At 41.6% G+C, this 23,505-nt stretch overlaps 1 protein-coding gene across 2 annotated transcripts in view; it reads left to right on the forward strand.

The window, feature by feature from the left end:
* Positions 1–23,505, forward strand: part of ZNF277 (zinc finger protein 277) — an 86,852-nt gene that overhangs the window by 14,323 nt on the left and 49,024 nt on the right. Inside the window, exons 1-2 of one of the 2 annotated variants that reach the window (XM_019543393.1) lie at positions 8,050–8,145; positions 19,445–19,643. In XM_019543393.1, coding sequence (XP_019398938.1) covers positions 8,133–8,145; positions 19,445–19,643 — 212 coding nt within the window. In that variant the 5' untranslated portion in view covers positions 8,050–8,132. Of the gene's footprint in view, positions 1–8,049; positions 8,146–19,444; positions 19,644–23,505 lie in introns of those variants that run through there. The other variant, XM_019543392.1, reaches the window with a different exon arrangement.

A 23,505-nucleotide genomic window follows, 5' to 3' on the forward strand; every position in this document is an offset into this window, starting at 1 on the left:
ACTAACCTTTTTGGCAGGTATGCTATAAATTAGGCCCCATATCTAGAGGTGCACTGATGCATTGGATCAGCACCAATATAAAGAAAATTGACTATATCAGAAATTGGCCTGATGTGGCCAATAATTTGGCCGATAAATGCCCGTGCGTGCAGCCGCAGCGCAGCACACAGGTGGCAAAGAGCACAGCCTGGCAGCTTGAAGAACTGCATGCAGCTGTTAAGTCTTGTGGTGGAAGGGGGGGGAGAGGGAAGGGGCATGGGGGGGCAGATCAATGCCCCCCATGATGAGGGAGGAGTGGGGCAGGGGCTGGGTCAAGCGCTACTCAGCCAGGGTGGAGCAGGGCACAGGATGGAGCTGCAGCTCCTCCAGGGAGCAGAGTGTGGCACGTGTCCCCCCAGATCTGCAGAGTGGGGTGTGTGGGCTGGAGCAGGGGCTAGGCTCAGGGTGGGTGGCAGGGTCATGGGGGGGCAGCGCTCCCCCCCCCTCCGAGTTCAACTGTGTTGTGGTAAGCCAGTTATAACCAACTGCTGCTTTAATGTGTTTGTACTTTATTCTAAATATAGTAGAAGCACCAACTTCTGTTATAGTCCTGGGAAAGTCTCCAGTTGACTCAATTCAGCAGCCCACTGCTAATAGTCTGCCACCTCTGTGTCCATTCTTAGTACTGACTCTTCATTGAATACAGAGTCCAAAGTATGAATTCAATCTTGAAGGGCTTCTGAATGCCAAGAGGCTGTTTTTGGACACCTGAGAGACCCCCTCCTCCTCATCAGCATGACAGCCCCTGGCACACACCTCAGCTATGTTCCTGTGGAACAATCAAACTGCCAAGTGTAGTGGGATTTCTAGAGAAAGGAATGTCTAGGCAGCCAGCCCGTGATGGAAACTCACTTGAAGAGACTAGAGAAACCAGCTGAATGTCCAATATGTGAAACACTTCTTTGACTCTCAACAATATTGATATTAATGGATGAAAACAAAAAATAAAACCTGATAATTGGAATAAAAGAAAGAGAATGGGAGAAATCTTCTGAAGTCCCCAGGTTGCTTGATGATGAGGGAGAATAAATACTGTATTAATCTTAGTGAAGTGTCCACAGAAATGACTGCAAATAAGTTTGTAAGCTGGCAAGCTAATTTTGGGAGAGAGATGATACAGCTGTTCCTGTAATGAACTCTGCACCAGCACAGAGAAGGGATTCAGGGAATCTGTGGTCTAAATGTACATAAGTGAATGCTGTTGGAAAAATATGGTAAATGCGACAAGGAAAAAATACACCTAGGAAAAGTCCTTATGATTAGCCATGGATATTGTCCCATAAGATCACAAACAAATGTAGGGGTTCAGAGTTAATTTTTCATTAAGTCTAATTTATATGGCATATTTTGCCTAAGAATTGTTAAGTATTTTACTAGAAGCAAGAATTCTTGTGGGTGACGCCTTTTATGAGATCAACTGCATGTTTAGGATAGACCAGGGGTGTTGTACTCCACTGGCCCTGGAGTGAATAAGGGGTTTCTAGACCAGTCTGTGGATTGGCTCTAGCGCAGCCTGAGCCAGCACAGGGGACTCATTTGGCAGAGCACCGCATGCAGCTAGTGCTAGCCCCATGTGCAGCAGTGCCAGCGTCACAGCCAATCTAGCATGGGCAACTTATGAAGCACATGTCTTGGACCAATTCCCTGTGCTGTGTGTAGCACCCGTGGAGCTACATCCAGCCTGCATACCAGATCAGCTCTGCACACTGCATGTGGGATCAGTCTAAGACTAATATCATTGGCATTGTGGGCTGGATCCAACCTGAAGGCCACATGTTTGACACCCCTGGGGTAGACCAAGACAAGTTTTAAGAGATCACAACCTTTTCTCAGGTCTCTGATATCCGATGGCCTGTCTTGGTCTATCCCAACTGTGCAGTTGGTCCAATTAAAGGTGTCATCCACAAGAATTCTTGCCTCTTGCATATTTCCTGGACCATCGTGACAAAAGCATCAATGCAATGCTACCTAAGCAATTTACTGTCATAAATTGCTTCATTTAATCATCACTGTACCCTTAAACAAGTAAATATTATTATGCATATTTAGTACCTTTCTGGGACCCCTGCTTTTTTAGAGGAACTAAACCCCTAATTCACAAGGTGCGCTAAACAGAAACTACAGAACTGTCATTTCTGAAAAGTGCCTAATTACAAGTCTGTAAATATTCCCAGCAAAGTCAGTGGGACAGTATCTGTAACTGAAGTCAGAATGGAACTGTAGGCCTACTTCCAGCTACTGTGCTCCCCTTAACGATACTTCAAGGGACTGCAATGAATTGAATTTGATAGTGTAGTACCAAAACACCTCTGAAATCATGAATTTGCATGGCATTATTAGGAAGAATCTAAATCTTTCTGATTGACAGTAGTCAAAAAGTTCATCCCAGTTTTTCTGCAGCATATCAGAAACTAACAGAAGCTTTATTTATTGCAGTAGTTAATTTTGGTTCACGGCAATCCTACATTTGACATATTTGATGATGTATTAATTATAACTAGCAATTCAATAAAAGGCAACTCTACCAATTTCTGCTTCATTAACAGAGAAGAAAAAAAAAACAACCATAATTGAATGAATCCTTTTCTTTAGTATGTCCTCATGTGTGTAGATTTTCATGTTTTTGGGACACTAACCATCTCAACCACAAAGAGTTTGCTTGTAAATCTTGCCTACCTGTTTCCCCTTCCCTATTTCAGGTACATAGCCATTATATAAGCTGCCCTTGTCTGCCCTCCAGCATGTTATCAAGTAACATAAACACAAAATTTGGCCTGCCCAAGCATTTTAACTTTTGTCACAATATCATCCAAGTCTTAGGATCACTTGAAGACAGCAGAACCATACTGATTTACATCGGGTTGGGAACTGTTCCTAAATATCTGTCTTTTAGAAATAAGCTATTAATGTGTTCATGAGGAGATGGAAGCAAAACAAAGGGGTTTTTTTCATTCTTGAAGGTCTGCAAATAGAACAAGCAGTGTTTATCTACTGCATGAGTCCCAACAATTATTCAAGGTTTGGAAAACCTGGTTTATGAGGAAAGGTTAAAAAAACTAGGATTATTAATCCAAAGAAAAGAAGTGAAGGTGGGAGATTTGGTAAGTCTTCAAATGCCTGAAGAGTGAATATAGAGGATGAAAATAAACTCTTTTCTGTGGCTATAGGGCAGTGGTCTCCAAAGTGGGGTGCACACACTCCAGGGGGTGCCCAAGATGATCCATTGGGGTGCAGGAAGAAAATATTAGAACTGCTATTTATATTTATTTTATCTAAAAAAAATAAGAAAGAAATTAAGCTTTACTAATATTTAATATATGGATTGATGCTGGTGCCCTCACTCGGTCCATATGTCAGACGGTCATGTATGGTACGTGAGGTATCCTGAAGGAAGAGCAGGAGTTCCACAACACAGAGGGCTTGACAGTGGCGCCCTCACTCATTTGTTCGCTTTCATCATGTTGCAACATATTGCAGTTTACGTGTGCCCGGTTAAGTGGATTTACGGATATTATCTAGTTTTAACTAAACTAACCCTCACAAAATGGACAAGTGGCTTAAAAAGATTCCTGCAGAGAAACCGCGGATTGAAGATAATACTAATAATGCGAGCACAAGCAAACAACAAGAAAATGGCAGAGCTGACACTTCTCCTACTCCTAGTATGAGCTCTTCATCAGCCACATTACAAGGTAAAAACAATGATGATCTAATCAGATCTGACAAGAAGTCGGCCAAAAAAATTCGAAATTATCAAGAAGACTGTTTCAAATATGGATTTACATCTGCTATCATTAACAATGAACCTCGCCCTAAGTGCGTATTGTGCCTTGAGATATTAGCTAATGATAGTATGAAACCATCAAGACTAGCAAGGCATTTAAAAACTAAGCATCCAGAATGTGAAGACAAACCTCTACAATTTTTTCAGCGATGTTTAAAGTCATGTGATACTCTATCCAGTACTTTACAAAATATCACTAAACTTAATGATAAATGTTTAGAAGCCTCTGAGGTTTCATAATAGCGAAAGACAAAAAGCCACATACCACTGGGGAAACGCTTGTTCTTCCTGCCGTGGTAAAAATGGCTGAAATAATACACGGAAAACTATGGTGACAAACTAAAATGCATTTCTTTGTCAGCAAATACTGTTGGAAGACGCATAGAAAACACTGCTGAAGATTTGAAGAAACAAGTATTAGAACAAATTACGCAGTGTGGGAGGTTTGCGATACAGTTGAATGAAAGTACAGATGTTTCTAGCATGTCTCAGCTTATGGTATTTGCTAGATTCTGTTTCAATAATGAAATACATGAAGAACTACTTCTTTTGTGAGCCGCTAAAGAAAAGATGCACCGGAGAAGATATATTCTCAACAGCAAATTACTTCTTTAATAAAAACAACGTTTTATGTAAAAACCTTAAGTGTAACCAGTGATGGAGCAGCTGCTTTGACTGGAATAAAAAAAGGATTCCGGGGTACGGTTACAGAGAGAACACAACATGTGAAATTCATTCACTACATCATTCATAGGCAAGCTATTGCAGCAAAGAAGTTGGAGCCAGAAGTACTACAGGATGTCGTCGATGTGGTTAATTTTATAAGAACAAGACCTTTAAATAGTAGACTGTTTACAATACTTTGTAATGAGATGGGGAGTGACCATGAAAATCTTTTGTACCACACAGAGGTTCACTGGTTATCTCGTGGCAAGGTGCTTAAAAGAGTTGTCGAATTTAAAGATGAGTTGCGCATTTTTTCTTGTACAAAAAGACAAGTGCTCCAAATTTGTTGACCTTTTCTGTGATGACAAGTGGCTGTAGGTAGTGTGCTACCTAGCAGATATTTTCGAAAAAATAAACACACTTAATCTGTCCCTTCAGGGTAAAGGTGACGTTTTAACAGTGAGTGAGAAAGTAACTGCTTTTCGAAAGAGACTCGTGCTATGGAGAGAGCATTTTGAAAACATGTTTGGAAATGTTTCCATCGTTATGTGATTTTGTTGCATAAAAACTATGCAAGTGTGTCGCCTATAAAACCTCTCATATCTGCACACTTAAACTTGGAAACCAGAAATTTCTAACCTGTTTAAAAATTTTCCAAATAAAGACTTTCAGGGGGTTTTGAACCCATTTGTTAAAATAAAAATGCAACACCTTCCGATTTAGTTTGCAAGAACAACTGATTGATATCAGGGAAGATGGAAATGTACTAGCCAAATTTCAACAAATCCTTTGCATAACTGGTGGATGGGATTGAAAAATGGGTATCGTGATTTAGTAAGCACAGCCAACAATGCACTTCTTCCATTTGTATCTACATATCTTTGTGAGGTATCTTTTTCAGCTATGACAGCCATTAAAACCAGGTATCGAAATAAACTGAACTTAGAACCAGACCTTTGAATGGCTGTATCACAAAGTGTTAAACCAAGATTTTCAAAAATAATGAAGCACATTCAATCACATTGCTCTCACTAAAAATAATTATCATTAATAATATTTTTAATGAAAGCAAAAAGGTTTTTTGTACCATTAATAAATAAAATAATTTTAAAAATATTGTTCATTTCATCTTTATCTCATCCTCTTTTTTAATTTCTATTTTTGTATATGTTTTATAATAATATATATTAGTACAGTTGTACATGTATATAACTTATACATATATTGGGGGTGCGTGCTCAAACATTTTTTACTGCTGGGGTGCGCAATCAAAACAGTTTGGAGACCACTGCTGTAGGGCACGTAATTAGGAGCAATGGCCTCACACTGTAGCAAAGGAAGTTTGTTGGAAATTGGGAGGAGCTTTCACTATGAGGGTTGTTAAACATTGAAACAGTCTTCCTAGAAAGGTTGAGGAATCTCCATCCCTAGACATTTTCAAGAGCAGGTTAGACAGGTACTTGGCTGAGATGGTTTAATCAGGGATAATCTTGCCTTGAGAAGGGGAGGGGAGTTGGACTAAATGACCTCATGAGGTCCTTTCCAGCCCTACTTGCCTATGATCCTATGACTCCTAGATTTCGGGCTCTGGTGTGGTAGCATTTGGAGGAATCCTGGTATACTCCTGTTCTAGTCAAAAGTCGGCCTAATAATGCAGAATCAAATGTAACTAGGCTGGCATAATGAAGTCTAGTATCTGTCTTAATGGACGTTGTGATTGTCTGCTACCTAACGGAAAAGATGAAAAGTAAAACAGAAATCTGTAGGAAAGATCAGTGACCCCCATACTTATTTCCATAATTCTGTCATTTTGTTTTATTACACATACTTCTGCAAAGTTGCATATATGCGTGCCAAAGTGTTTGTTGAACTGTCCATTAAGGTAGGGAAGGAAAACAAAAGCAAGACAAATCAGAAAAGGAAAGGCTATAAACAGATGTTGGCAAAGAAGAATGTTACTGGAAGAAAAGGCTTTTATAGAGCGGGGTGTGAAGAAGAGTGAGATCTGTCCACTTGGTGTTCTAACTACTCGGTGTGTAAAAGAAATGAAGCAAACAATAAATAAAGCAGTAAAACTTGGAGGCCTCAAGAAAGCAAGGGCAGGAGTTAAGAGGTAATGAGAGGTTGGGGGAAGCCTTGTTCAGGGTCATGTAAGTTTTCTGCCTGCACCTTAAATACCTGAATGTGGTGGTGTAAAGACTGGGAAACCAATGAAGCAATGTGAGGAGATGAAAGTGATGTGATGGGAAAAATAGAAAAGTAAGATCTTGATAACGAAATTTTGGATATAGCGAAGAGAGAAGTTAAAAGAGGGGACACCAAAAGTGAGATTGCAGGAGGGCCAAGGAACAGTCAGAAATTCTAACAACAAGAAAACTGAGAAAAGGGCCTCTGAGCCCACGTGATTGCAGCTGATCTAGGTAAAAATCTGTGCTGGCAGGAAATATCAGTGATGAACACAGCAAAACCTGCCTTATGGCACTAGTTGTATTGGCAGAAACAAGATGCTAGGCCAAAAGGGTGTCTAAATTAATTGTACTGGAACTGAGGGATATTTTGAAGTTCTTACTTAAAAATAAGAAATTCCCTGCAGCAGGTGGAAACCAAAATATAGGTTTCACCTTTGTTGCCTAAGCTGAGGTGGTGATTCCATGTTTATGATAAAACAGGATACTACGCACAGAAGGGGTTATCATTGCCCACTGTGCATTATGACTTTTGTTCTAAGAAATGAGCCAGTTTTTTAAACAAAAATCTCCTTGATAATTAGCAAAACAGGGAAGGAATGCCTTATTTTAAACACAGCAGGTGGGTTTGTATAAAATACTTCTAAATTTTACTAGCGTGAATTTCTCTTTATATACTATTGTTTAGGGTTTTAAAAAAATGATCCCTTTTCTACTCGGGTACAGTGATGTAAATCCAGGATAAACCTATTGTACAAAATAATAATATTACAGCTATATAAAAATAATGCTGATAACAGTTTAATATTGTTTACTTTTCCCATTTGAGTGGCCAGATCCTGTTGTTAACACCACTAATGGTAGACAGAATGGATTTACATTATATTGGGCATTGTTGGGGATCCCTGATTTCCACAGAATTTGTCTTTAGATGGAAGTATTTATCATACTCTAAAATGCATGTTGTTTTGTATTGATTAAGGTATTCAGAATGATCGGTTTTTTACAAGGATTAGATCGAATTTATTTAAACATGTATGTATTCACCATTAGTCTTTTGCTTTGCTAAACATATTTGTCTTTGCAGGGGAATATATTGGGGTTTGGGATTAAGGAAGAAGAAAAATGACATGCTGGGGTCTATGCCTGTCAGTAAGCAAGGCAATAATAGAATTTATTTTTTAAATATAGTCTCATTGGCAAAGACATGGGTTTCATTTTATTTACTTCCAACAGTTAGGATTTTTATTAATCATTTTCCTACTTCTTCCTTTTACTTGTACTCTGATGCCTCTACTGTGGTACCCATAGCAACACTTGTTAATGCTAATGAAACTGCAACATCCTAAGCTTCCCGACAGAGCAGCCCTGTTAAATATGGCTATTACACACAGTTGTATTTCTGTTCATTCCAGCTCCCAACAGACACCTGCTCTTTGGAAACTCTCTTTCCTGAGATGTTGGGCTTTGGTAACTTATTGCTCTTCTTAAGCCTGTCTGATTATGACTGGAATGAAGTCTCTCATTCTGTAGCATTCACCACCTAAGTACTGGGGGGAGGGGGGTAAATCACACATGCACAGACATACATAGGACACACATGCGCGCACACATGATTTCTGCAATACTGACATGCCTAAGATGTAGGATTAAGTAATCTTCTGAAGTATTAATTTGCATTCAGTGAAACACTGCAGAGGGTTGAAGCTGATTGATCTTGGAGAAACTGTGGGATATGTTGTCTCGTAAAATGTCCACATGCTCCCTAATTGCTGTGGAACGCTGGCGTGTTAAGAACCTAAAGTAATGCCCCAATAACTTCTCATGCACTCCAACTGAATGATAATTCAAGCTTAATAGGAGTATTAACATTAACATTTTAAAATAGAGAACTGGGAAATTATTTTATTATTTGAATCACTTTTTCACTGAGGGAGCATATTTTTGGATGTTCTGTTGCAACAGCAGTGGAGAATAATGGGGGAGGTTTCCCCATTTTCTCTATATTGTTTTGTTTTAAAACTTCTTTGTTTGGAAGACTACCAATCAGTTAATTTTATAAACCAAAAAACCCCAAACTTATAATGGGTAGGAAATCTCTTTAAAGGATAAGAACATAAAGAACACTACTGTGCCAATAAACAAGTTCTGTAATACCAAGACTGCCACAGAAAAGTTGTCATAGCATAGATGTAGTACCAATTTTTTTGCTAACCTGTTTAATTTCAAGTCGCTGAATAGTTCCCGTAAAGCTTTTAATGTATTAATTTCCAGAAATTTTAAATGTATAGGTTTATCTTTTGAGTTATAGTTAACTGTAGGAATTCAACTCAATTCACTAAAATGTAGTTTTGTTCAAAATAACAATTCTATCTCCTATCTTCCCAAATTTGTTTCCTTGCATGGAAAAAATATGGCTTTTCTGCTTTTCTTTTTCCATAGACTTTTGTTGCCTTGAAATTGCGTAGTGCAAGGCTTCCTTGCTGTTTGTAGATGAATCTTAGAATGTTGTTATGCTTTCTTTAGTTCTTGACTTGCATAGAAATGCAGTCATTTGCTTGTTGGTTTGAATCATTTACGTGACTCTCTGTTGTTGCATTCATTTTTGTTTTAATGTTGTTTCAGGTTCTCGTACTAATCTTCTCATAATATTAACCAGCTGTATTAATGAGATAATAAACTAGGCTTGTTGTTAATGAATTGATTCATTCAACTGCTGAATTTAATTAGAAAGACACTTAACATTCCAGCAGATGTTCTTATTTTGTTTCATTATACTTGGGTTCCCAACAGTGGGTTTATAAATATATACTGTATACATCTATATTAACATAATGTGGTCTTCAACCTAAAACCTTACTACTGCACCATAAATGCAAACCATTTACATTAAACCTGTAAGTGGTTGAGTAAGAAACCAATTTAACAACACCCCCTATCTTTTAATTTATTTGCATTCATCCAGACTTGACTTTTCAGCTGTATTTGGGTCATTGGGTAAATGTGTAAGAGCAAGGACTAGAAATCATGTCTCTTCCATCTCCTGATCTCTGAGCTAGAAAGTCATCCTCCCTCTCCTTGGCTCAATGATTCATTAATTCTTTCCTGCAAAGTGGTGCAGCTTCTACAAGAAGGATGTAGATTGCCCCCTCCCCTCATACAAATGATATACTGGTCCTTATGGTACTCTGCTGAGATGATGTTAAATATCCAGGTTTGTTTCCCCTTGAGCTGACAGGCATTGAAGAGTCTCTCACCCACTGATTTTTGTAAGGAGAAAGAATATGGCGTTACTACTTCATTCTTTTAAAATGGGGACCAGAGGGAGTGACTGCTGCCTGGTTTTTGGGTATCTGACAGTTTTTAGGTATCCAACTATGCATTGGAGTTTTGGGCCTTGAGGCTGAAAAATGGCTTCTCCCTTGCTGAGAAAAGATGCCTCAGCATCCTGTCAGATCCTCTTGAGGGTTAAAGTATGCCTTTTACCCCTATATTCCTCATTCCTTGCTCAGCTTGCAGGTTATTGTGGATCCTGTTCTGAGACTCCCATCTCTCCATGTGGATTGTATAGGGAGCTTAGAATCTCCTCTGGGAACGCTTAAGAGTTAGGCCCTGTAACAGTGTGTTGCAATGTGAATGTCTTTTTATATATCTAAATTCAGGTGTCTGCAGTCATGCATTTTGGGAATGAAAACCATTGAGAACTTGCTCAGAGCCTAGAAAAACAATGTGTTTACACCCATGCAACTTATGTTGGTTTTGTTCAGTGATGTAAGTTACAGCAGACTCTGAATTGGACAGATGGCCAGCTCTCTTGGGATAGCTGGTTTTCCGTAAGCAGTATTACTGCACCTCGTAACTAGCTGGGAGTGAGCACATAACAGCCTGTTTTCTTTGAGCAAAAGGCCATCCTGGAATAGCTGCAGACACACAACATTTATATCAGTGTAATTTTACACCAGAGTTGTTTTACCCCCAGCATACTACTATACAAGATTATACATTGTGTCCACCCCTTGTTTACTCCATTGTATAAACATGCCATTATCCAAGCCCTCAGTTGCATCAGAATTATCTGCAGCACATCCTCAGACATGGGACCCAAAGCTAAGCTCTAATATGTATGCACATCTGTTGTCAGTGAATTAAACATGTCAAGGTGGAGTAGACTCAGCATATTGAAGGAGCAGTGTTACTTGATGTCACTGAGAGGGATCATTCTTTATCCTTATGAAGTTTTTCTATTCCTTTTTCATATTTTGTTTTTATAAAATTTTCTAGGAAAAACAGTTTGTAAGACTCTGTCCAGAAAATGCTTGCTGTATGGGATTGGCCTGTAGATGGTCCAGCCTAATGGTGAGGTCAGTGAGGAATGGCTGAGTCAGAATCCAGGAACCAAATTATCAGGTCTGGAGAGAAATTCAGGAGCAGAATCTACCACATACACTAGGGTCAGGGTCCAGGAATCAGATGCCATGCTACCAAATCTGAGGGTTAATCCACAGGGCAAAGTCTGAGGATAGAGCTGTTTAAACCAGGGTCAGGAGCCAGGAGACTTGTCACAGCAGACTGGGTCAGAACTGTTGCTACAGCTGGAAATAAATGGGAAGACTGAGCTCCCAACAGCTAATCGGGAAGCCAACCAGTTAACCAGCTGGGAAAGCTTGTTGGCCAGAGACCCAAGGCAAGCGTGGCTGCCTAAGCAACTAGCCCAGGCTGGACTGCCTGCTAGGGTCCCCAATACTTAAACTTTACTCTTGCAACTGAATTTCTTTTGAGTACTGAATCTTTGCCTTTTTTCAGCTCTCTGGTATCAACCATAAAATTAACTGATCACTGTTTAGTATATCAGTCACTGATCATTGTCACGCACTGAATTAATTGCTTAGCATATTTGATACAAAGCTGCCTGTAACCATATATGGATATAATTTTTCTTTTATATGCATGATTTCTCTTACTTGGTTCAGAACAATCCATGATTTCTTTTACTTGGTTCAGAACAGTTCATCTTCTAAAATATTTCAGTAAGGAAAACAAATTTACGTAACTGCTGCAGGTAGTTCTACTAGATCTTCCTTGCCCCAAAGTATCTAACTAAGCTGTAATCCTCTTTTTTTTAATAGTATGCAGCCCAAAGACTTGTAGTATTCATTTTATCTTTTTCTTTGTAGCAGAGTGCATTTCTTCATTTTCCTTTCTGTCTCATTCTCTCCTACTTAGTGACTTTTAGACCACTTCAGCTGAGCTGTAAAATACCACAGTTCTGCTCGATTTTTTTTTTTTAATCTGCTTTCCATTTGCTTTTCACAGTTAGAAATATATATGAATGCTTGAGGGTGCTGGAGGTTTTTTTTCCCCCAAAATGGCTGCAACCAACAATGAATTCCACAAAAGCCTATTAGCATGAAAGGAACTGGACTTCCTTGGTTTTTGGCTAGACACAGATTTTCAGTGAAAGCCTTGGGATGTCTGTAATATTGGACATCCATGTTCTTTGACCACCACCTAGGGAGAGGCAAAGCTACTATCAAAGTGATTTTGTGAAGCTGTACCACCGTGAAATTCTCCACTTCTTTGTGAGTCTTGCAGGACTCATTGTATGGGGTCCTGACTTGGTGTGTGGCTTGATTTTGAGTCTGTCTCCATTGTTTGCCCTCAGTTTTGTTTTACAGCTCTCTTATTACCTTTTTTACAGTAAGAGGACCACAGAGGTACAAAGATGGCTACAGTAGATTTATTTACACTCCTTGTGTGTCCTGTCATTCTGGTGTTTATATTTTAATTGTTTTCAACATGCTGAAAGCTGTACAACCATGGTGTCCAACCTTTTGGCCCTGCGGGCCACGTGAGTTTTAAGGGTTCAACCTGTGGCCCGATCTAATGCATGCAGTGCCAGCCCTGTGAGTGCTGGATGAGGTCATCACCCCAGCCCTACATGCACTAGCCTGGTCCTGCACATGCGATCATGTCATATGGCCCATGACGCTTAGAAATTTGGCTGTGGGGGACCCATTCCAGTATTAATTGTCCTGTTCCACCACCACTAGATTTCTGGACCCTTGGACAGCCCTGTGGGCTAGATTTGGCCCCATGAGCCAGGGTTTTGTTCAACACTACCTGTTTATCCTCCTGCTTAGTATTTTGCAACAGATGAATAACCAACAGTATTTTCACTTCTCATGGAATCTATCCCTAGCTTCCTTCTGCTGTCCTTTTTTCTGCACCAACTTGTGTAAGCTAATGTAGCTTCCTGTGCTGTTAGTTTTAGTCTTCTACAGTTAATTTCTTTCCCTCGTTGTCTTATTTACTCTCCTGATCACATATCAGCAAATTTATTCAGGAGTTTGCTAATTCTCTTCAGGAGTTAGCTAATACGTAAAATGTGAGCATTACTTTTAAAAAAACCCTATCAGTGGCACTCCACAAATTGCCCCCCTTCAGATCCATGCTGTTGATGCTCATAAATTTCCTTTTCTTAAATAACTAAAGCAACTCACTGTCCATATTAAGCAACCATGCAAATTATCTTTGCAATCTCCTTTTCTATTGCAGTATATTAGAGAAATGCCTAAAAAAATAGGAGATTCCAGCAGATGCAGAAGTAAATAAATCAGTAGTGTATCCATTCTAGATGCAATTTAACTGGCTGACAGAATACCTTCTTTAGCTGTACTGGCATCGGTGACAATCAGTACTTGCTAAGGAAAAGGAGTTGCACTACTTACCTATAAAGAAAGTTTAATGATTTTTTCAGGCTGTGAAACAAAGATTCTAAGGATTCACAAGCCTAAAAATTTTCATGCTGCAACTAAAATTGTACTCTTGTTCCAGGGAGCTGGAAAGGTAAGATAGATATAAAGAAAGCCAACTGGAAATGCAGCTCTGTTTAATCAATGAAGCAATGAGCTGGTGAATGAAGCAGGGAATGGACTGAAATCCAAGTAAATTATACCTAAGTTTCCTCCTTGTTACTACTTAATACTCATTAGAATAATTGTTCTATCCTAAAAGTAGTATTGCTACTGGTAATCTTATAGTGTGTATTTGCACACTTACAAGCCAAAAATACAGGGAAATTGCATTTTGGAAATTGAATTTAGTGTTATTTCAGTCTTTTTCAGCCATATTAGTTGGTGCATTTCTGGACAGTTGGGGTTTCTGCAATAGCATCATTAGAAACATTTAAACATATTAAAATAATATGTTTAAATAAAAAGACAGGGCACAGTCCCAGATTTCAGTTTACTGTAAGGTTAGGCAGTATAATAGGCAGTAATTTTGCAGGGCAAATATTATCATATTCTTTAGAGATCTTCCCTCTGATCTGGATATATTATTTGCTTGTTAACTGCATTTTGCTGAAGCACTTGGAAATCTTCACATAAGATCTGCTCTCCAAGTCTGAAGTTTTGAGTTGAAACAATTTTTCTTTGACATAAACACAACTGTTAATTTCTAAATCATTAAGGGATCTTTAAAAAATTGAAGTATCTTATCACATTTTACAGTGTGATTCACACTGCTGTAAGAACTGCACACACAGAGAGAATGGAATTTTTCCATTAGCTGCACAAGTTTGAGAAATAGGTTTCATGCCACAAATCAAGAATATGGCTTGATTTTTGTCAGAGTACAGGAACTATTTTATGTTTTTATAACTTCTGCTTTCCAAAGTTCATATGATTATACTCCATGATATGGGTGGGTCTTTGAAACTGGTGCTTTGTTTTCAAGATACACTATGATGGAGGACTAAGACATGACTTGTTTGGAAAATCAATGCCACAGCATTATTAATTCCAGACAAGAGAAACACCCTTGTTCCAAGGCCAGCTGTTAAAATCCTCAGCTGTCTAAATTGGGCTTCACTGTGGCATATTTTGGCCCCATGGCAGAATAAAAAATGTTTTGTTGTGGGTCAGGTTGAAAAGGCAGCTCCAGTTTGTCAGATTTATCTACCTGCTGCAGGACACTCCCTCAACTTCAAACACCCATAAACCAGAAGTTGGTCAAGTGATATGCCTTAATCTGTGAGTCGTCCCAGCCCTCTTCTCAGCACGCAGACAGCTGAGAAGGATTATTATGGTCCTAGGTCTCACAGAATCATAGAGAAGTCAGACTGGAGGGGACCTCCAGAGATCATCTAGTCTAGGGGTCAGCAAAAGTTTTGTCCAGAATGCCAAAAACATCCCAACCCTGGCCCATATCTTGACTTGGCATGCCAGGGGCACACTTCAGGGGAGCTGCAAGGAGCCCAGTCCTTGTTGGTGGCTGTGGCTGCACAAATGACTCCTGGTGAATGATGGGGTAGGGGTTGAGGTTGCACTGCCCCAACCCCTTCCCCATCCTGTGCACTGAGTCACATGTGCAGTTGCCACCACCATGGAGCTGATGCTGGGGCTCCAGAACCTGGTGCAGCTGTTTGCAGCCCACCAGCCAGCTGCCCAGAGCCCAATTTTTTTTGTCAAGTGTGAGGCAAAGTAGCTCCATCTTTGCATCTTCAGTTTGAAGTTCTCCCTGGCTTGTTAATAGCTTACTTGGTCCCACAACTTCCTTGGTCTTTCTTTTCTGGCCAACATGCTTATAGAACTTCTTCTTCTTGCCGTTTGCCTAGGTGCAGTTCATTCTTTATCTTTGCCTTTCTGATATTGTCCCTACAGGTTCTTGCTATTTCCTGGTACTCTTCCTTGGTGACCTGTCCATTCTTCCATTGCCTGTGTTTTCCTTCTGCATTTTGAGTTATTTTAGAAGCTTCACAACTGTTTACCAGGGTGCCTTGCAGAAAACTAGAAACAGCAGCCACAAACTTCTGGAAGATAGTTTCAGGCTGAACATTAGGAAAAACTTCTTCACAACTAGGTTGTCCAGACTATGGAACAAACTCCCCCCAGAGGTGATGCAATCGTCTACACAGAGGTTTTCAAGAGAAGCCTGGACGGGTGTCTTTCCTGCTCATGCAGGGAGTTGGACCCAATGATCCTTCGGGGTCCCTTCCAGCCCTATGATTCAGTGAAGCTCCTTGTGCAGCAAAATTGGTTTCTTGCCATTCTTCTTGTGTTTTCCTCATGTCAGGACAGTTTCTTGTTGGGCCTCCCATACTGTGCTGATTAGAAGCTCCTAGGCCTTTACCTTCAAGTCTGTCTTCCTATGGCACCATGCTTATCAACTTCTTGAGTCAGAGAAAATCTGCCTTTTTGAAATCTAGCATCCTAATCTGGCTGACTTCATGCTTTCCCTGTCTCGGGATCTGGAATTCTATTGTATTCTGATCTCTTCCTCCCAAATCACCCATCACCTCCACATCCTTCACCAATTCTTCCCTGTTGGTCAGGACAAGATCCAAGATAGATGATCCCCTAGATGTATCTTCCACTTTCCGGAAGAGGAAGTTGGCCTCCACGCAAGTTAGAAATAGGCTTGACATTTTATGTTTGATTGTATTATTCTTCCTTCCCATCGGTACCATAGTTTTTGGGATAGATTTGTCACCTGCTAGAAGAGTGCCTCATCTACCTCCTCTTCCTGACTTGGTGCCCTATAATAAATCTCAACCGTTACATCAATGTTGCATCTTTCACCTTTCATCTTCACCCAAATGCATTCTGCTGTCCTGTCTTTTTCCTCCTGAACCAGGGAACCAAGTGTATGTGTGTTTGACATATAAGGCAACACCACCACCTTTTCTCCCAACCCTGTCCTGAAACAGAGTATAACCCTCAATGTTGACATTCCAGTCATAAGAGCTGTCCCACCAGGTCTTGATTTGCCATTCAGATCATAGTTCTTTTCACAGGCTGCATCTTCCAGCTCATCTTGTTTTATTTTCCATGTTTATCTCATTTCTATATATGCATTGGATGTATTTTGCATTTTGACTTACTCGCTTCCCTTTTATGCCCCTTGTTGCAGTCTTGTAGCTCTCTGACCCTTTCCCAGAGTTAAGTTGCTTCATCAAGTCCTTTTCCCTCTGTATTGTTCACTCTGTTGCTGGAGAGTTTTAATCGCCATCCCCTGTGGAACCTAATGTAAAGCTCTGCTTACTAGGTCAGCCAGACAATCTCCAAAGATGTTTTATCTCTGTTCTCGTCAGATGGATCCCACCTCCTTTTAGCATTCCTCCCCACAAGAAATCTCAGCCATGCGTTAGTTTTCAGGATGTGATGGTGTCTGCCTGGACCCTTCCCTTCCATGGTAAGAATTGGTGAGAAATACCGCGTGTGCTTCAAGCTCCTTAATCCTCCTGCCAAGAGCCTCATGGGCTAGAGACAGAAGTTACACATGAACCAGTTTAAGTGATCAAAAACTGGTTTAAACCTGTAACAGAATAGAAGTTCAGTGCACATTAAACCTGTTGCAAAATGGCCAAAACTGGTTTAAGGTAAACCTGGTTGAATGTAGTATATCAAACTCAACTGACTTGGGTTAAACAGTTTATGGAACTTTTGTCCCAAACCCCTTCATGGTTCAAGTTAAACCACAGTCCCTCAGCATCCCAGCATGCTTTTCAGTCATAGGCTGGGATGTGCTGTCTGCTTGAGCAGAGCAGGATTGGCCCCACCCCTCTGCTCCCTAGCTGGAGCAGTGAGGGCTGGCTGACAAGGGGCTGAGGGTGGGAAACCCATCTGGCATAGCCCAGTCTTCCTAGTGAGGGTGGAGCAGCCCCTACCAGACTTTTCCCTGATGGAGTGGAGGGGGTGGGGGTGTCAGCCAGCAGGCTCAGGGGGAGGGAGGGGAATTAAACTTCCCTGCCTCCCCTCTTGGGCACGAGGACCCCAGTAGGGTCTTCCCAGCTTCCCTGCTAGCAGGTCACATAGCAGAGGGCATGACCAGAGCAAGGCCAGCTCTGACCATGTCACCCACCATGCAAGTAGTCGGTGGGGCAGAAAGCTTAAGCAGACCCCAGCTGGGGTACCCATGCATGGGGGAGAGGGGAGATGGGGGAGTTTAATCCCACTCCCTGGTCCCATTTTGCTTGAGGGACTGCACTGACCAGTGTCTGGCCACTCACCCCGCTCCCCCAAGGGACAAATTTTGCAAGGGCTGCTTTCCCCTTCCCCTTCCAGGCACATCCCAGATGGGGTCCTTGCAGGCCAGGGTGGAAATTTAAAGCCCTCCCCAATCATACTCAGCAGCCCGCCAGGGCCTGACCGGCTGTCACCACCCCCCGCCCCATCTTCCCTCCAGCCTTGCAGCTGCTGGCCGAAGGGAAAGGGGGGCTCACTTTACCACCCCCTGGCTTCTAGCCTGAGCCACTGCAGGCATGTGCCTGCATTTCCATAATCTAAAGTGAATGTCTATTCACTTGCAAATGGGTTCAATCTATGCAGGTTAGATGAACCTGTAAAGATTGAATTAATTCAGGCTCAGGCTTTTTGAATGTCTATACTTAGCCATAGTCATCTCTAATCTGCTCAGTGTCATTCCTGGTATTATTGTTGGTGCTTACACAGATGAGTGGGAAGGGGTAAAGGATGGGTGAGCTTTGGCTGTCTTTCTGTGACGTCCTGAATTTGGGCTCCAGGCAGGCAGCACACCTCCCAGGGCCCCAAATCTGGATAACACATTGGTGCATCTGTCCCCCACAGAAAAGAATCGCCAACCACCACCACTCTTTCTTTTTGGTGCAGTGCTCCTGAAGTCTCTGTCCTTGAGGCTTTGTACTTCCTGCTCTCTAGGCTGCTGCCTCTTCTGCCTCATGCCTGCAGATGTCCTCTCCTCTGTCTTTTTCTCAGCAGTTCCACCTCGGAGTGCTTGAAAGTGTTTGCTGACTTCAGTGTGCTGCTCTTCAGTTCTGCTCCTCAGTCTTTGAGTAATCTCATGCTGCCACTTCCCCTCATTGCACAGTGGCCTCTCCAGTACCAGCTTCTTGTAACTCTTATCCAAGTTATCTTCCTGATGCAATGCAGCATGGACACCTGTGTTTCCAGTCTTTGAATTTTCTCCAGGGCAGACATCAGCTTACACATGGTGCAGACGAAGTGCTCCTCACCCTGAACGTGAATGTGGTGCATCCTGTGCAAGTCACAACAGCTGAGCTAGACTTCATTTGTGCCTCCTTTGGTCATTGGATAACACTTATGCTCTATGGAGAAAAAAAAATACTGAAACTATTCTAGTAGACACTCTGAAACTGTTATAGTAGAAATAATCCATGTGCTACAAGGCAAGCTTTGGCAACTAGAAGATTCCTGATGGAGGAAGGCAAATTGAATACCACAAAGTCCTTCAGAAATCATTGAATGGTGAAATGTCTATGAGATGAACAAGAAAGTGTAATAAATTGGAGTACAATGATGTTTGCTGTATACAGTCTGACCCCTTGTGCTTAGGAGAATAAACATGACAGACAGACACTTTCACTCACACTCGCACACGCAAACAAACGTGTGTGTAAGAAAATCTTCCCTATACTAGCACTCAGCACACAGATGCCACCCAGACATCTGACCCTCCAGGGCTTGGATCACAGTTGGAACTGGTACACTCATACTGGCCTGTTTCTAGCTTCACTACCCAAACTTGTAAATGATGTCAACTCACTGGCTCACAGACATGAAAACTTGGTGGTCTCGCTAGTAAATCTGCCCTTTGTTGTTATTGAGGAAAGCTGCGTGAAGAAGCAACAAAAACCCTCCTGATTTCATCTATACTGTCTTTAAAAAAAAAAAAAAAAGACTTGAAAGACTCTAGATTCATTTAAGATTACTTGATAACTTAAGAGAGCAAATTTCTGTCTAACAATTTTTTTTTCTTTTGTTTATCTCAGTTGGAGAGTGTATTTTGGAACCTCTGTCTTTGCCAGAAAGTCCAGGTGGTGTTGTTGCTGTAGAAAGTTCTCCATCTGTGCCTTGCATTTTTTGTGAAGAATATTATCCTTTATCAGAACAAGACCAACTTTTGAAGCACATGATTATTGAACACAAGCTTGTCATAGCGGATGTCAGGCTGGTTGCAGATTTTGAAAGGTAAAGTTTTCTTAGTTAAAAATATATTTGGGTGATGTGTAGCAACCCCATATGCCTGGTACATAAGTTTTCTGAAAGACTTTTGTATGTTTGTGAGCAGTTTTATTTTTTCTGTGGGTACTTTCTGTCCTATTGTTACTGTTGTTTTCAATGATGAAAGGAGGTATTTTGATTTTAACATGGGTTATAGTATTTACTGTGTGAGAAACAAATTGTCCAGCAGATCTCTGGCAATTCTAGTTTCTTTGGTGCAGCTATTTATTTCATGCAGCACATTTGTAGTCTGTCTGTTCTTTCTATTTCTGCCTGTCCTTCCAGTACAAACCTTTGTTCCCATCACTCAGGTTCTTTTTGTCAAAACCATGACAATGGAGAACAAGGAGGGCTGGTTAGGACACGTGCTTTAAAACATCGGATTGTGTCCAAGAACTCATACTTGTCTCCTATAGTGGCTTATATTTTTCTGTATAAATTGCACTTTGTATCTTACCGTACTGTGACATCTTCCACAGCTGCTTCACCAATGATCCCAGCAAGATCAGATTTCTCTCCTTTACCTTCCCCTATAGCTAGCAAGACCCAGGTGACTCTTGCATGTCAATATATAGTCTAGTCTACTGAGTTGGCTTTTGTATCTAGTGTTTTGTGGTTAGCAGGGATCTGGGATTTCTGTTTCCCACAAAAAAACACAAATTTTCTCCTTGAAAGAAGAGAATCCTCTACTTTTTCCTTTAAAGGAGAGAAACCCAGGAAACTGTGGGTTTCCCCTTGCAGGCTGGCAGAGTTCCAGCCTGCAGGGGGCTGCTTCAGGCCAAGCAGAGTAGGAAGAGGGCAATCAGAGGCAGGGGGCACCGTGTGTGTGTGTGTGTGTGTGTATGCGCACACACACAGAGTCCTTCCCTCCCTCCTTCATTGTGCATGTGCGTACACACAGTAATATCATCAGGCAGCATAGTAGAAAGCAGCTCCCTGCAGGTAAGTCTATTGGGAGGCATAGGTGATAAGTGAGGTGTAGGGGGCGCTCCCCTGTGGCTGATAGCACAATGGCTGACTGCTCCACTCCCCAGCTGGTGCCCCCGGCAGGCACTCCTGACTGTCACCTAAGTGGTGAGCGTGGTTAGTTAGGGGGTGCACATGCACCCCTGTGCAGCCCCTACACATTGCCACTGGAGCCATGGGCAGCTCATCCCAGGGGTGGGGGCAGGCAGCAGATCCCCACCACTGCACACATTCTCAGGGAGGGGTTGGGCCCAAAGGCAATGTGTCAGGGAGTCTTGGGGGTGGGGACCTGTCTCTCCAGACTTCTGCACCCACAGTGGGGCATGGGGCTGCATCCTGACACTGAGCAGGAGCTGCCTCTGCAGCCCAGTGACTGGGACCCAGTGTGGAAGGGCAGAGCAGGGCAGGAAGGCTCAGCACCACTGCCACCAGGAACACCACATCCCCATAGCTGCCAAGGTGAGGTGCCTTGGCAGTGGCACAGATTTGGCCCCTCCATTGTGACCATGGCAGTACTGCACTTGCAGTGGCAGCAGCAGCACAAAGCCTCCTGCGCTGCTGTGTGCAGAAATCTTGAGGGGTGCATGTCCCCTCCTACCCTCCCGATGAGTCACGTATGGGTGTCTGGGGGTAGGTGGCAGTGGGTCGGGAGTGAGAAACTCTGGCAGAGTTGGGAGACTGTGGGTCAGGAATGAGGGGTACCAGCAGAGCTGGGGGCAGGGCTGTGGTTTGGAAGTGAGGAGCAACAACATGGGCAGGGGCAGGGCACCAGCATATCAGGGCTGCTCAGTGCCACACAGTAGTGGTGGGAACAGCCACAGCTGGACCCATGTCCTGGTGAGGAGGCAGGGGGAGCTCTGACTTTTTTCCATGACTTAAAAAAAAAAAACCCCAAAAAACTCAAATCACATGCCAAAATATAAATTCTAAATACCTCTATTTTTTTTGTAATGATTGAGGCACTGATGGGTCTCCAAATTGTTTTAAAATTTCAAATATATCAATAAAACTTTGCATTCAGCTGATACCTATATATAATATATATGTGTGTGTATATGTGTGTGTATATGTGTGTGTATATAGCGGCATTTCATTTTAGTTTTGGAAAATTGCAGATTTGGGGGAGTTTTAATTGGCAAATTTTGGATTTTTTAACGGAGAAAACCAGGTTCCCTAGTGATTTTCAGCTTTTGACACAAGTTTTTCATACCAGTTGGATACTTTACGCATTAAGCCTTTTCAGTACTTACAGTATACACTTAAGTGATCAGGCAGATTCACAGAGCACTAATTTGTTTCTAAATGCAGTTGAAAGGATGTAATGAAATGTGCAAAGGGAAAGTCTAAGCCATCTAACACCCTAAGAATCGCATCCATTTATTTGGAAATGAAGCTTAACGTTGTTAAAAACAGATATCAATACTTGCTTCTGTTTTAATGCTGCACTGCAAGCTTGTAGAGCAAGAAGGCAATTCTCTTAAAGATGATACGAGATTCCTCATAAACAAAAGGTTCAGAACTGCTGTATACTGGAGTGCCAATTTAACTCTGATGGTGGGATTATTCTGACTAAATAGAAATTTATTTTAAAATCACCTTTTCAAGAAAGCATTTGTTCAGATTCTTTGCTGCTGATATAAATGGAAAGATACCACACCAGATAGAAAGTGGTTGCAAGATAAAAAGAGTGAAGTTGCAGCTCTCTGGCGTGCTCTATCTTGCTTCTTTTACTATCCAATTCTGCAGAAGGTGTGTTCTCCTAGCCTGTGGAATTAGACTTTGTAATAGTAGAGTGAGTTTGGCAGGATTGGAGTGAACTGAGAGAGCCTGCTTAGTACAGCTAACAAAAATATATAGTTTGTTTTAAGTATCCATAGGGTTGGGTGCACAACTAGCTACAAACCAGCCACAAAGAATCGTTAATAGTTTGCTGTGAGACTAGGACAGAGGTGGGCAATTATTTTGGACAGAGGACTGCTTACTGAATTTTGGCAAGCCATCGAGGAGCGCATGACAGGCAGCCAGGGGCAGATAAATACTTATTTTCTAAATTTTTTAGGGGCCCCATAAGCCAGATAGAATGGCCTGGGGGGCTGCATCTAGCCCACAGGACACATTTTGCCCACTCCTGGACTAGAAGGATACTTCAAGTGAAGCTGTTGGGCAAAAAATGTAAGTCCCCCTCTGACGTCTATTCACAAGGATTTTTATGGAAGATGCAGGAGATAATTATTCCACTCTTTGGTATAGTGATACCTCTGCTGTACTACTGAGTCCAACTCAGTGTACCATAACATAAACAAGATCTAGACAAAATGGACAGTGTCCAAAAAAGAGCATCAAGAATGATAAAATGTTTAGAAGATATGTCTTATGATGAGAAGTTGCGCGTTTTGATTTGTTTAGTCTTGAGGAAAAAAGACTAAAAGGGTGATATGATAAAAAAAACCAAAATAAAATTCCAGTGTGTAAGTTTCTTATAAAGAAGAGGCTGATTAGTCATCATTTCCACTAAATAGGAGAAGAAGAAATTATCTTTTCCTGCAAACAGCTTTTAGTTGAATATTAGGAAAACCTTCCTAACTACACTGAAGGATCTTGGAGTTATCATTGACTCCAAGATGAACATGGGTCGGGAGTGTGGGGAAGCAGTCCGGAAGGCCAACCGTACCTTGTCATGCATCCACAGATGCATCTCGAGCAGGTACAAGGAGGTGATCCTCCCCATCTATGCGGCACTGGTCAGGCCACAGTTGGAGTACTGCATCCAGTTCTGGGCGCCGCACTTCAGGAGGGATGTGGACAACATGGAGAGGGTCACATGATCAGGGGGCGGCAGGGCAGGCCCTACAAGGAGAGGCTA

The sequence above is a fragment of the Crocodylus porosus genome, unplaced genomic scaffold (genome assembly GCF_001723895.1).
Source record: "Crocodylus porosus isolate Cpor-Errol unplaced genomic scaffold, CroPor_comp1, whole genome shotgun sequence".
NCBI classification, from domain to species: Eukaryota; Metazoa; Chordata; order Crocodylia; family Crocodylidae; genus Crocodylus; species Crocodylus porosus.